The sequence below is a fragment of the Hippocampus zosterae genome, chromosome 11 (assembly GCF_025434085.1).
Source record: "Hippocampus zosterae strain Florida chromosome 11, ASM2543408v3, whole genome shotgun sequence".
Lineage (NCBI taxonomy): Eukaryota > Metazoa > Chordata > Actinopteri > Syngnathiformes > Syngnathidae > Hippocampus > Hippocampus zosterae.
Genome location: NC_067461.1, coordinates 383,647 through 398,399, shown reverse-complemented (window position 1 = coordinate 398,399; position 14,753 = coordinate 383,647). Strand labels below are relative to the sequence as shown.

Sequence of the window (14,753 nt, the reverse complement as noted above, 5' to 3'; positions counted from 1 at the left end):
TGACTCAGATATGATATCGTAACGTTCGTATTTCTTTCCTGAAGAAGCACAAATGAGTTCTGAAGCAGAGGTTTCTATCAATACTTGTTCAAACGGATCAACATATCGCCTCATCCATAAATTGCGTGGAAAAAACAAAAATAGTGCCCCAATGAAGCACTTGTGGTAGATGTAAATTCATTAGCGGTTGTGTGTGGGGGGGGGGCGGGGGGGCTCTAAATGTGACTCACAAGTACAGTACAGTATATGTTATTTGCCGAGCGAAGTCAACAACCGGTCAATGCTTTTATTTTGTCTTCAATTATGTGTGCCAATGTCAAGCGTGCCCCGTTTCCGGTTCTGACGTGGCTAGCGTCCTCTCTGCCAACCCGGCGAAAAACAAGACAAATGAATTTATTTATCGTTTGGTAATTGTTTTTTAGTGCTATGTTTTTGCAGTCTTTTCTAATGTGTCACAATATAAGATTGTAGTGTAAAAAAATCACATTTATAAAGTATAAATATATACACATAGATATATATGTTCCAATGCAATAAAGACAAAACGACGAGTTCTAAAAAAAAACGCAACTGTGTATTATTTCCCCTGCTGAACAGTAATCGATACGTAGGTGACATCACCTTGTGAGAGAAAAAAAAATTACGCTTCTGTAGTTCCTCTGGAGTTGAACTTGTTGGTTACAGTTTTTTTTTACTGCCAGCTTGAGTACTGATTTCGGAACATTGTCCATAGCACAGACATTTCGTTAATTTTATTACATTCTGATATATTTTTTACGTTTCGTTCAAAGTCTGGCATATTATAAACTTTCTCCTTACATGTGAAGACAGTACCGGCTTCTGGGCCGCCTTGTGTTCGTGGCGGTTTTACTCTGAGTGCGCATGCGCTGTGACTTGTCTCCCGAACGTCATTGTATTGGCAGAAGTACAGTCCGTGGTAACGACACACACAGGTTTGTCACATAAAATAAGCTATGTTGAGAATACGACGATGTTATGTAACAAATAATCAACTACAACAGCTCTCTTGTTTTGCAATACGGCAAAAATAAATTTGGCGGTGAATTTCTTTGGCGCGTTATGACCTTCGCCGGCCTCCGTCGTCAGCGTTTGTTTTGTTGACATTTTTTTTTTCTCTCTTCCGTCAGCTGATTTGTCCTCTAGTTAGCAACAAAACTAAGACGTAACGCGGCGATGTTGCCAACAGCTCGACAATTGTTGTCGCATTTGAGAGGGAAAGTGGCGCAACATGGCAGTTACGTTCTTTTCCGACTTGACTCGTCTCGTTTCGTCGCTGAACTGCTGCGAGTAACCTCGCCAGTTAGGCTTTTAGCCCGTTAGCATTAGCATCTGTCCCGAATTCAACTGGAGGAGACACACATGGAGGGCGTTTTGTACAAATGGACCAACTACATGACGGGTGGGTCTCCCTTTTGTCTTTTTTGTCTGTGTCTCATGGTGTGTCTTGATGTCACGTTCATCAGCTTCATTGTTGACTTATCGTAGTCATGCTGATTTTTGTCGTGTTAGAATAACAGATACGCGAATTCAGAAAGAAGACATTGCATTCACAGTGTACAGGTGATATTCTAATTGTTTAATTAACAACGAAAATGATAAGCTACGCGCTTCATGCACCGTGTCGCACCGGTGATTTATTCAAGTTTGGCTTTTTGTACAATTTAGTGCAGAGTACATAAACAAGGAACGGTAATATGTCAAGGCATCGCGTATGAATAATAAAGTCTAAAAGAACACGTTGTTGCCAACAACGAGGACAAGCGTAGAGCGACAGAGGACAACAAAACAAATCGATTTGTTCAACATTATATTTCAGAAGGCCAATTCACTTTTCCATTACATTTCCCTTGTTAGGGTTTTTTATTTTTTTCCTTAGCAGTAAGATACAATCATCCAAATTTCATTTTGAAAAATCTTGAAATCTATGTAACACTCGACATTCACCTTTTTACGATGGCCGACGTCTACTAGTCTATGTCAGTGTCTAAGACGCTGCATTGTATGTAATCACAACGTATACAACAGCGCTCACGTTTATATTTCCATCCGTAAGGACATTGCCGTTCGACGCACATCTCAAACACATTTTCGGCCGAATGAAGTAAAGGCTTCGCGTGTACGGCAGGCTGGCAGCCGCGCTGGTTCGTGCTGGACGACGGCGTCATCTCCTACTACGACAGTGAGGACGACGTGGGCAAAGGAAGCAAAGGCTCCATCAAGATGTCCGTGTGCGAAATTAAAGGTCGGTCCCGCCGAAAGAGTGGGAAGCGATCCCGACCTCGCGCGGCTCACCTCCATCCTTTGCAGTTCACCCGACGGACACCACGCGTTTGGAGCTGATCATTCCCGGCGAGCAGCATTTTTACGTGAGGGCGGTGAACGCGGCGGAGAGACAACGCTGGTTGGTGGCGCTCGGCTCATCCAAAGCCGGAAGCTTGGACGTGCACAAACACAAAGGTGTGCCTGGAAAAAAAAAAAGATCTATTCTACATGTGTTAGGGACGGGTGACTCCCACGCCCAAATATGGAAGTTGCTCCCCAAAAATTGGATTAAAAAAAAAACAACCAAACAAAACATCCCGAGCGAGCCATTTTCCAAAGACTCCTGAAAATGGCCGCTTGCCCCATCCTGGATTATGTGCATGCGCTTATGTGTTGTAGGTCCAGACTGTCTGAGGACCAAAATGTCGGAGCTTCGTCTCTACTGCGACCTGCTGGTCCAGCAGGTCCAAAGCATCCAATCACAGAGCGGCGCGGAGCGCCAGGACATGCCCCCGTCCGAGGTTTGGCCTCCGAAGCAAATCGCCACCTGCCGCCGCCGTCGCCGCCAGACGCCACCTTCTACCTTCTACCTTTGTGTTCCTCAGGCCTCCCTCCTTAGCGCCACCTGCGCCACCTTCATCCGGACGCTGGAGGAGTGCATGAGCTTGGCGCAGCAGAGCCTGGCGCCGCACCTGCAGCCTCCTGAAAGGGTCAGCCGCTCTCCTCGTGTGCGTGTGCGCATATCTGTGTGTGTGTGTGTGTGTGTGTGTGTGTGTGTGTAGTGCGCTTTGCTTGCACAGTCCAATCACACCAAGAGAACGGACATCATTGAACGTGTGCTGTTTGGTGTCCAGATGAGAAGATCGGTCAGTCACCCCGGCACGTCCACTTTGGACAGGTCAGCCCAACCGCACGCACGCTCGCAACGCTCGCAATGTCGGTGTCGCTTTCCTTCAGGCCGAGTGTTACGACGCGCGTGTTGTTCAGGTGCGGCGTGCTGAAGGAGAGCGCCGGCGCAGGTTCCAGATCCAAGCCGCAGCGGGACCAAGCCAGCTACGACAGTTCCGTTTACGACTCGGAGCCAACGATTAAAGGTGCCAACCGGTTGACATTAAAAGAATAAATCACAAACATCCGATTTCCAACTACAATCACCCCCCCCTGTCCCCCCACATCTAAAAAGAAGCCAAATGACGTTGACGTCCTAGACGTTGCTGACTTTTCCAAAACCTTCTTGGATTTGTTTTATCTGTCAAACCCCAAAAAGCTCGGAAAAAATTTTTTGTCACTGCAGCCGCTTGCGTCAAATTTCACAGAAACGGTTAACCCCCCCCCCCCACCCGCCAGCCCCCAATATTTCATTTGAAAATAAGTGATTCCACTTGGAAAATGCCCATTTTGTTCCTGCATTCGTTTGTACTTGAACAACTCCAGAAGCTGCAGTGACATTTTTTGCAGAAGATAAAGAAGATGTTCTTTTGATTAGCGTTGAATCATCTTCCATAGCAACTGCAAAGCAACTCACTAGTGGCGTAGCGCCGTTTGGTGACTTTGGTGTGATGACCCCCCCCCCCCCCCCGCCCCCCCTCAGTTTGCGGCCGGCCGGGTTTGTCGAGCGCAAGCGACGGCCTCGGCTTCTCGTCATCTGGCGGAGATTCAAGTGACTCGGCGTTGCTGTTGCAGGTCTACTGGCCGACCTCGGCGGCGACGCGCCGTGCATCCCGGAGGACCGGGGGGGCGCGGCCGGTCCAAAGACCGCTCTCGCTCCCGCGGACGCCGACCTGTCCGTCTGAAGGTCACGTCAAGGTCGCAAGGCGCAGCTTTGATGCGGACGTCGCCAACGTCGGAACTCTCTCTTTGGCAGCGGGACCGGGCCGATGGCGAATGAGCACTCGGGACTCTCTTGGAGTCTTTCCTCTTCAGATTTGCCCCCGTGGTACTCGGAACTTGAATTCCCGACTGCGGCAAGCGGGACCCAATCCCCGGCTCAATCCCCCCCCGCCCCCTCCAATCAGCAGACGGTGATGTCGAACGACGTCGCCCCAACACAGCCGAATCGAGGGTGGCGCAATGCATGATGGTACTGGGAGGCGGCAGCTGGACTCCACGTCTTCCTGCCGCTCGTGCACTTTAGCCGTCAAAATCCCTTTGGGAGGGATGAGGGTTGTCTGTGTTGCCACGGCAACAGTGGCGGCGTTAAAACAAAAACAAGCTGCTTTAAAGCACCAAGAAATAGTCCGCTTTTCTTTTCGTTTTTGAAGAACGACGCCGCTTGTTGTTATTGTTTTTCCTCTGGATGTTGTGAAAAGAAAGTTGAGCCCTTATTAAAATCACCTCAAATGTCAGATTCCATTTCTGACAGACTTTTAGAAGTTTTTACTCGTCAGCTGTTTTGAGCGCAACGCGCCCGCGACCTGGCGCGTCGGGCGGAGTCGACATCGGTCGAGGACATGTGGAGGGTTCTATCTGGAAATCCAGGCCACTGGGGCGTGTGTGTGCGTGTGTGTGTGTGTGTGTGTGTTTACAGAAGGTGTGTTTGGATTTTTGTTGCTTTTGTCTTTGGACGAGGGAGCGTGAGCCACCACGCGCGCGGTGCCGGATGTCGCCCAAGCTGGCCCGTTGGAACCGGACATGAAGGCAAAGGCGCTGGCGGCAGGTCAGTTCCTGCTCACACACGCTCGCAAACCACGCGTGTCGGGTGGATCCGTTTTTCTTTCGCGCCGATATAACTACAAAGACGCTCCAACCAAAAGATTTGGAAACAAAGAATAGATTCTCCGAACAAGACCTCTAAAATGAGCCAGTGCAGGGATGCCAGAGACGGAGTCACGCGCTCCCTCTTACGAGTAGTCGCGGTCAAGAGGCGAGCGGCGGCATTCTGGACCAACCGGAGAAGCTTCATGGTCCAAAGTCAAGTGCGTGACGGTCATCTAGCCGAGATATGACAAACGGCATAAATGAATGTTTCCAAAACTCGTTTAAAAAAAAAAAAAGAGGCCTCAGAATTGAGCCCTGAGGAACACCACATGACAGTGGGGCAAGACCGCAGGGCTTCTCGATATTGGTCATGAAAATGAGCTTGGAAGAGCATAGATGCACATTCCCCTTTGTTTTCACGATTCTTTTATTTATTTTTTGGGGGTGGGGGTGAGGTTGGGGGGGGGTGAATTTAATGACTTGTGGTACCTGTTTGTCCGGTTGATGCGCACTGCTGCGGAAGAGTCCTTTCAGGGCCGCCGCACACCATAGATGCGTCGGAAACCGACTCGGGCCGCAGCATCGCGCGACACTTCAGTTGGGTTCAGCGGCAATGAGAAAGTCTCCCCGAGTTTGAAATTGCAAATTGCGGAAAGCAAAAATCGACAGAAACGCCGCTCGTCTGCTTTGAAAGCCAAGAAAATGTCGCTTCTGATTTTGTGCCAACCCCAAGGAACAAATCCATCTTCACCAAAAGATGAAGTTGCGCTTATTTGCTTTGCGATTGACATGAAATGATGCTTTGTCCCGCAGGGCTGGAAAATTCCCCCCCCCCCCTTCTGGAAATGCTGACACGACGATGACACCCACGCCGATGCCTAGGCAAACATTGCGAGTGTGTGTTTAAAAGGCCCGTTTGTAGGCGGCCCACGGCGCAGAGATGGACGCGGCGCTGAGCGATCGGCAAACGCTCAACGGTCAGTATGGGACGCGTGTCTTTGATTTCTTGTCCGATCGTCCTCTTTGACATGATGATAACTTTTTTTTTTTTTCATTTGGAGAAGGAGGCGCCGAGGTGCAACTCGCAGCAAGTCCAAAGCCACCCAAGGTAACACCGGCATCCGATTTTGCAACAGCACTACTCCAACTGTTAAATCGAGCGCACTCGTTAGAACTGTACTTAAAAAAAAAAAGTTCATTTGTGTTTGGTGAACTGATTCTTTTTGCATAGACACCTTGAGAGTGTGCTTGCGCTTGACCGATGTCATTTTCTGCTGAGCTTCTCATATAACTTTTTTTTTAAATGAATTTTTTTAAATGTAACAGTTTTATGTATATGGAGATAAATGTACAAAATTGTATATGGTAAACTGTATACATTATTCATTTTTAAAAAAACACACACACTTTGTGGTAATATGCAGCCGTAAATAAGATGATAAAACATGAGAATTTGACATGTCCATTCAACAGATTTTTGTTTGAGTCAACGATTGGCTTATTCAATGAGAAAAGACGCAAAACTGAAAATCTGTTGATTTTGTCTTGAAAGTAAACTCTGCTACACACACACACAACACGTTGAGGAACCTAATTGGACTGAAATAATACTGTCAACAAGAATATCATTCAAATGAACCCACATTTGAATGTTAGCATTCCAATAAATATTTGCTCAAATCAAACAAACGACGAATACGCCGCTCGGCTGACGACCCGGTCCTCGGTCTCACCCCGCCTCTTGTCCAGGGGCTGGTCATTGTTTCTCGCTGCGCGGGCTGTTACAAGCAGCATAAATGCGGCGTCAAGTCGGCGGGATCCTCCGAAGAGCTCGATCGCTCGTCGTCCTCCAGCGAAGACGACGACGACGACGAGTATGAACGGGAAGAGGCCCCGCCTGCAGGGGGAGCCCATGAGCAAGAGGGACGCCGTGGTGAGCGACAGAGCAAGACGGAAGACGCCGAGACCCACCCGGAAGGTAAGTGGCGCACCCCGGCGAATAAATACATCGAACAAACCAAAATTAAAACAAAATACAAAAATGGAATGCGTTCAAAATATACATTTCAAATAAGTATTGAAATAACATTTGGAATATGTGGCAAATAAGTACGAAAGTTTGGATCCTCTTGTTCACTTCTTGAAAATGGTGAAAAAAAAATGTTTTTAATGAAAAATGATAATCATGAAAGTATGTGAAAAGATTTTTTATATAATATATTTTTATATTTTATATAAATATAATTTTTAAAAATATTTTTTATATTTTTATATAATAATTTTTTTTAAACACGCAACCTTCCCCCTCCATGTTTCCATGTAGACATTTTTTTCAATGTGGTATATCAAAAAGTCTTTGGAAAAAAAAAATCTACTACAACTTTTAGTCAAAAAAACAAACACGGCCACAAAACAAATCCAGTGCTGCTGGTTTTGCGCAAGCGCGCAGCCCAGTTGAAGGCATTTTTTCCGTTTGGCTTCCTTCAGATGGCGCGTCCGCCCCGACTCCGGCCCAAGCTTCACCCGCGGGGGACGCCAGCCAACTGTAGGGCGACGTTACCGCGGCCACGCTGGACACGTTTGCCCCCACAGTGTCCTGTCTCACGCCCGGCCTCCCCCGAATCCCCGACAAATCCCCTCGTTGGCGCCTGCCACCATGTCCAGCGACCTCCTTGATGGAGATGGCAAATACATACACATACATGTACCTGTTGAAAATTGGGAGCGGGTCACATGTCAACTACATTTGGTTCCAAGCTCCGATTAGAGAATTCGTAACCCTCGTTTCAAACCCGACCCTCTGCCTGAACTTGGAGCATTTCAAAAGAAATGCCCTACTCTTCATTTTGCTGGTGCACTAATAAAGTCTCTCCGTGACCTCTGCGGTGTCCCCGGAGCCTCGGCTCTTCCCAGCTCAATTCTGTGTTGAAAGCGTGACGCTCATTGCAAATGCTAATCGGTCTCAAATAAGATGTGAAGACCTGCCATTGGCTGGCAATCGGTTGGGGGTGTGCCCCGGGATAGGCCCCGGCGAGTCTGCGAGCCTCCTGGGGACAAGCGGCTTTGATAATGGATAGCTGGAGAAAGTGAAGAATGTTGTTGAAAATCAACATCCAGTCGCAGTTCCATTTTAGAGCTGGAAAAAAAGCTGCATTGATGCCACTTGAGTCAATTAGTCGAATTGCGTACTGTGTTCCATAATGGCCTGGAGCCCAGACCACTCCCTCTTCACCACACACACACACACGCGAACACACACACGCACACACATCCTCTCTCTCTCTCTCTCCCTTTTGGTGTGGCTTTCCTTCTTTGTTTCTTTGCGCCGGATTGCGATGGAGCCCAGCAGTCCCAAGAAGATCCAGTTTGACGTTCCGCCGCTGCAGGGACACCTGGACCCTCAGGCCGCCGAGCACGTGAGTGGGCCGAGCCGCCGTCAACGGGGCCTCCGCGCTCTGTCTGCGTCCTAAATGTCAACACTTGGTTAGTTTCGCTTAGTTTGCCTTCCAATCGGGAATTTTGGATCATAATCTCCGCACGCTGAAAATGACATCTGTATGTCCCGTAAAATGGATGCATATTATTTTTGAAACCGCTCCCGTCAGATGATTCCACGCAGGTTCTCTGGTTGCCGTTCACAAATAGTCTTTGCCTTTATCGGATTCTTTCAGATCAATTCTTGATTTATCATAAAAAATTTATAGATTCTATATTCTTGTGTGTGTGTGTGTGTGTGTGTGCTTGTCACTCTGAGCTGCTTTGTGTGCATTCTTCTATTCCCCAGTTAACATTTTTCCCATATTTTATATTCTTGATTTCTTTCTTTCTTTTGGTTTCAGATACGTCGCAGAAGACCGACACCTGCAACTCTGCAAATATACAGACAACCAGGTAGCACACACACACACACACACACACACACGTGCACACTCGCGAATGAGCTAACTGCAGGTAATTTGTGCGTTGGCGGCGCTGTCAATAAAGAGCCTTTTGAACGTGGGCGGGACCCGGGTGGGGGCGGGCGGGCCTAGTGGGGCTATAATGGAACCTTTATTAGATTTTGAGCTGCAGCATTTGGGAAGTGATGTCAGTCAGTGCCAAGGACTGGACTGATGGATGCTGAGCACGCACGCACGCACACGCGCACCGTGTTCCATTTTGTGAGCTCAGCTTGGCAAATCTTCTCGTGTGAAGCGTCCAAACAACACCCAAGTGTACGCCAAAGAAGTTTGTTGTGTATATAATGTATCGTAGTGTGCGCGTGTGGTGTATAAAGTGGCCATAAAAAAGTCTACACACCCCTGTTCAAACATCTAAGAGCCTAAAACTTGAAAACTTTCTCCACCGCCGTCGAAAGTGACATTTATGACTCAATTTGGAGGAAATGATGCCATTGGGATGAATGTCACGAGGTCGACCAGTTGTTTCCAGACTCTGTGCCGCCGTTTGTGTCTCACGCAGAAGCCGGAGATCAGCATGACGTCAGCGGAGGTTCTCAGGTGTGTACACGCCGGTGCGCGCGCATACGCCCGTGGGAGCAAAAATGGACTAAGCTGCATGTTTGTATCCCCCCCCGGGGCAGTGTGGAGATGGCGCTCGGAGGAGGCAGAGCGCTTTGGCCCCGCCCACCACCAAAGGTAAACAAAGTCCCCGTCGGTGGCTGATGATGAAATAATGAGTTGTCAATTTTGGCCAAGCACCCAAGTCAGGGATGCGCCATCCACACAGGGCAGAAAAGGGTGGTCTGCGCCGTTGTGGGTACATCATAATGTCACGATCTTTATCGTTTCATACTTGAAATGTCTCTTTTCGGCCGTGCTTTTTCGGCCTTTTCGGAGGCTCACAACCTCCATTTTCTTTTTTGCGTCGACGCGCCTTCGTTGTTGTTCCCGTGATGCGGCATATGCACGGAGAGAAGGAAAAACATCCACAAACTTGGTGGGCAGCCGTCTAACAGGAAGTGAAGGCCTGGCTTAAAAGCTTTTCTTCTATTGATCCACAAAGAGTGTGCGCGTGTGCGCGTGGGAGCTCCTAATAGCACCACGAGCAGCGTTAGCATTAAAAGCGCAGCGGCAGGATTTCTGTTGTGCAGAATAAGAGGCAAACATTGACGCCAGCTGCCAAATTCTCGGCACGTCTTCTTTCCTCTCTTTATTTCTACGGAAACTGAATTCGGCTGAACTATTTTCCAACGCGCGTTTGAACGTGATTTGGATTGACGTTTGAATTTGATCGAATGTAGTTTCATTTCATTTGCAATTTAATGTTGATTGATTTTAACGTTAATTGTATTTTTTATTTTTAAATGAGATTTTTTTTTCTTCAATTGAAACGCAATTACATTGTGGGTTTTTTTTTTCCGTACAGATTTTCTTCACCTGATTTCTGCATTTTCCCACGCACAAATGAACGCATTTGAATTGAATTGTCGTCCTCCTCAGGGCTTCACGTCGGGGTGGAGCACCCCCTGGCGGCGGGGCCGGACCGTCACTTGAGTCCGAGCTCAACGCAGCACTCTGCCGGCTCCTTCCCGTGGACCAATCGGAACGGGCCAGAGGAAGCCAACGGGAATCTGGTAGCCAATCACGGGAGAGGCGTGGCACAGAGCAACAGTTGCCACGGTAAACATATTCATGGTTGGATACTCCTTGTAGATTTGAGAAGATTTTGAACGGGATTGGCATTTTGTTGTATTTTATCGTCGTCCTGAATGGCCAATCCGAGTCCAGAGAGGAAAAAAACACTCCCACGGTTTGTCTTTAGCTTACCCCGCCAACTTCTTGCTTTGTCCTTTCTTTCTACGATTTTCTCAGATGTGTCATGCGAGTCCCAAAAAGAAGCTTCCAGCCCCGACTCGGTCTCTCGATAGCCGCCGCCGCCGCCGCCGCCGCCGCGCTTCCTCTTCTTCACTCTCCTCTTCAACGCTCCTCTTCCTCGTGTTCATGCTGCCGCGTGACCCGCTCGACGACAACGAGAGCGAGAACGCTGTACATCTCATGTACGATGACATTGATGCACGTGACGTGGCTGTGAATAAAGATCTCTTATTATATGGCAAGTAGGGCATCGGGAATCATTCGTCGTCACGATGAGTCGTATTTTGGCTGCGGAAGAAGCTTGTGGAATGAGCTTTCCTCAGCGGCATGCCTTTGATGTTCATTTTGCGTCCTCTGGAAACCTTTGGGAGGTGATTTGGGGCCTGAACAAAACAAGACAGCGGTTCAATTATCATCCAATTGCCATAGCAGCAATCTAGGTAATAAATGAGTCGGTCCCCTGAACAGCCGCGACGCCATTCCCGGTGAGTTGGCGTCACTCACAGTGCGTGCACATCATCAAACAGCGTCCATGATTAGTTTGCAGTCAAAAGACATACCCTCACCTTGCGCATTGAGTTTCAAGTGGTGTCATCGAGTGAATTCAACTATTAAGTGTAAAACACAGTAATACTAATACTCCCCAATGTTATTTTTAACTTACCGTCACAAGATCAATAATGTCTTTTAAAAAGCTTTTCTTTTTCGTTCTTTCATCCGGGTCTTTCGAAAAATGTTGAATCGGGGGCAACTGCTCTCTTCTTCCTTGCTAACTGTTGTTTTCTTTTCTTTTATTGCGTTATGTTTTTTTCCATTTGTTTTTGCAGGAAAGCTTGAATCTTCTGTGCCCGAAGAAGAGGAGGAGGACATGAAGCATCAGAATGAATAGTGTTTGTTTGTTTGTTTGTTTGTTTTTGACTATCGGCATTTGGAATAAAACCTTCAACGGGGTTGCAGCACCCTCTAGCGGAGGGTGGGTGACCCTGCATAATTTCAACTCCAGTACAGTATTTGCAATCTGACTTCTAAGCGTTCTTGACAACTTTAATTCTCGCGGGATTCACAATAGTGATGGGATTTTCAATATTTATGACAAATTTAGCATACATTTTGATAAATGACTTGGTGAACAAGATTGCACCCTACTGACTGAAAATAGCAACAATTATCAAGCAAAGAAATGGCTTGAAAAAAACCGACCATGTATAGTAAGGCATTTTTAGACGAAATAAAACGACCATGTATAGTAAGGCGTTTTTAGCTGAAAAAAAACGACCATGTACTATACTATACATGGTCGTTTTTTTCACTCACAGTGCGTGCACCTCATCATGTACTATACTATACATGGTCGTTTTTTTCAGCAAAAAACGCCTTACTATACATGGTCGTTTTTTTCAGTGAAAAACGCCTTACTATACATGGTCGTTTTTTCGTCTAAAAAAGCCTTACTATACATGGTCGTTTTTTTTCCAGCTAAAAACGCCTTACTATACATGGTCGTTTTTTTTCGTTTAAAAACGCCTTACTATACATGGTCGTTTTTTTCCGGCTAAAAACGCCTTACTATACATGGTCGTTTTTTTCAGCGAAAAACGCCTTACTATACATGGTCGTTTTTTTCAGCAAAAAACGCCTTACTATACATGGTCAGTTTTTTCAGTGAAAAACGCCTTACTATACATGGTCGTTTTTTTTCAGCTAAAAACGCCTTACTATACATGGTCGTTTATTTCAGTGAAAAACGCCTTACTATACATGGTCGTTTTTTTCAGCTAAAAACGCCTTACTATACATGGTCGTTTATTTCAGTGAAAAACGCCTTACTATACATGGTCGTTTTTTCGTCTAAAAACGCCTTACTATACATGGTCGTTTTTTTTCGTCTAAAAACGCCTTACTATACATGGTCATTTTTTTCGTCTAAAAACGCCTTACTATACATGGTTGTTTTTTTCGGCTAAAAACGCCTTACTATACATGGTCGTATTTTTCGGCTAAAAACGCCTTACTATACATGGTCGTTTTTTCCTGCTAAAAACGCCTTACTATACATGGTCGTTTTTTTCAGCAAAAAAAGCCTTACTGTACATGGTCGTTTTTTTCATCTAAAAACGCCTTACTATACATGGTCGTTTTTTTCCTGCTAAAAACACCTTACTATACATGGTCGGTTTTTTCAGCAAAAAACGCCTTACTATACATGGTCAGTTTTTTCAGTGAAAAACGCCTTACTATACATGGTCGTTTTTTTCAGCTAAAAACGCCTTACTATACATGGTCAGTTTTTTCAGTGAAAAACGCCTTACTATACATGGTCGTTTTTTTTCAGCTAAAAACGCCTTACTATACATGGTCGTTTATTTCAGTGAAAAACGCCTTACTATACATGGTCGTTTTTTTCAGCTAAAAACGCCTTACTATACATGGTCGTTTATTTCAGTGAAAAACGCCTTACTATACATGGTCGTTTTTTCGTCAAAAAACGCCTTACTATACATGGTCATTTTTTTTGTCTAAAAACGCCTTACTATACATGGTTGTTTTTTTCGGCTAAAAACGCCTTACTATACATGGTCGTATTTTTCGGCTAAAAACGCCTTACTATACATGGTCGTTTTTTCCTGCTAAAAACGCCTTACTATACATGGTCGTTTTTTTTCAGCAAAAAAAGCCTTACTGTACATGGTCGTTTTTTTCATCTAAAAACGCCTTACTATACATGGTCGTTTTTTTCCTGCTAAAAACGCCTTACTATACATGGTCATTTTTTTTGTCTAAAAACGCCTTACTATACATGGTCGTTTTTTCCTGCTAAAAACGCCTTACTATACATGGTCGTTTTTTTCAGCAAAAAAAGCCTTACTGTACATGGTCGTTTTTTTCATCTAAAAACGCCTTACTATACATGGTCGGTTTTTTCAGCAAAAAACGCCTTACTATACATGGTCAGTTTTTTCAGTGAAAAACGCCTTACTATACATGGTCGTTTTTTTTCAGCTAAAAACGCCTTACTATACATGGTCGTTTATTTCAGTGAAAAACGCCTTACTATACATGGTCGTTTTTTTCGGCTAAAAACGCCTTACTATACATGGTCATTTTTTTTCAGCTAAAAACGCCTTACTATACATGGTCGTTTTTTTTCGTTGAAAAACGCCTTACTATACATGGTCGTTTTTTTTCGTCTAAAAACGCCTTACTATACATGGTCGTTTTTTCGTCTAAAAACGCCTTACTATACATGGTCATTTTTTTTGTCTAAAAACGCCTTACTATACATGGTTGTTTTTTTCGGCTAAAAACGCCTTACTATACATGGTCGTATTTTTCGGCTAAAAACGCCTTACTATACATGGTCGTTTTTTCCTGCTAAAAACGCCTTACTATACATGGTCGTTTTTTTCAGCAAAAAAAGCCTTACTGTACATGGTCGTTTTTTTCATCTAAAAACGCCTTACTATACATGGTTGTTTTTTTCCTGCTAAAAACGCCTTACTATACATGGTCATTTTTTTTGTCTAAAAACGCCTTACTATACATGGTTGTTTTTTTCGGCTAAAAACGCCTTACTATACATGGTCGTATTTTTCGGCTAAAAACGCCTTACTATACATGGTCGTTTTTTCCTGCTAAAAACGCCTTACTATACATGGTCGTTTTTTTCAGCAAAAAAAGCCTTACTGTACATGGTCGTTTTTTTCATCTAAAAACGCCTTACTATACATGGTCGGTTTTTTCAGCAAAAAACGCCTTACTATACATGGTCAGTTTTTTCAGTGAAAAACGCCTTACTATACATGGTCGTTTTTTTTCAGCTAAAAACGCCTTACTATACATGGTCGTTTATTTCAGTGAAAAACGCCTTACTATACATGGTCGTTTTTTTCGGCTAAAAACGCCTTACTATACATGGTTGTTTTTTTCGGCTAAAAACGCCTTACTATACATGGTCGT

The 14,753-nt window shown here is 45.3% G+C and overlaps 2 protein-coding genes across 6 annotated transcripts; both read left to right on the top strand.

Moving 5' to 3' along the window:
• The first annotated feature begins 1,081 nt into the window (after positions 1–1,081).
• LOC127610306 (pleckstrin homology domain-containing family A member 3-like) lies at positions 1,082–4,628 on the top strand. Of its 3 annotated transcripts, none has more exons than XM_052080277.1 (8): positions 1,082–1,420; positions 2,075–2,263; positions 2,329–2,478; positions 2,683–2,804; positions 2,889–2,993; positions 3,138–3,181; positions 3,271–3,377; positions 3,967–4,628. In XM_052080277.1, exons 2-8 carry the CDS (start codon positions 2,242–2,244, stop codon positions 4,074–4,076), a joined length of 660 nt encoding a protein of 219 aa, XP_051936237.1. In that variant the 5' UTR covers positions 1,082–1,420; positions 2,075–2,241; the 3' UTR covers positions 4,077–4,628. The 3 variants fall into 3 exon arrangements, with proteins under 3 accessions (XP_051936237.1, XP_051936236.1, XP_051936238.1); XM_052080276.1 differs by having other exon boundaries at positions 1,084–1,420; positions 2,147–2,263; XM_052080278.1 differs by lacking the exon at positions 3,138–3,181 and having other exon boundaries at positions 1,084–1,420; positions 2,147–2,263.
• Positions 4,629–8,003: 3,375 nt separating this feature from the next.
• On the top strand, positions 8,004–11,798 carry LOC127610309 (protein phosphatase 1 regulatory subunit 1C-like). Of its 3 annotated transcripts, none has more exons than XM_052080283.1 (6): positions 8,004–8,396; positions 8,820–8,871; positions 9,442–9,479; positions 9,563–9,617; positions 10,422–10,601; positions 11,624–11,798. In XM_052080283.1, the coding sequence occupies exons 1-6, from the start codon at positions 8,181–8,183 to the stop codon at positions 11,683–11,685; spliced, it is 603 nt and encodes a 200-aa protein (XP_051936243.1). In that variant the 5' UTR covers positions 8,004–8,180; the 3' UTR covers positions 11,686–11,798. The 3 variants fall into 3 exon arrangements, with proteins under 3 accessions (XP_051936243.1, XP_051936244.1, XP_051936245.1); XM_052080284.1 differs by lacking the exon at positions 11,624–11,798 and adding an exon at positions 10,794–11,353; XM_052080285.1 differs by lacking the exon at positions 10,422–10,601 and having other exon boundaries at positions 9,362–9,479.
• Positions 11,799–14,753: the final 2,955 nt, after the last annotated feature.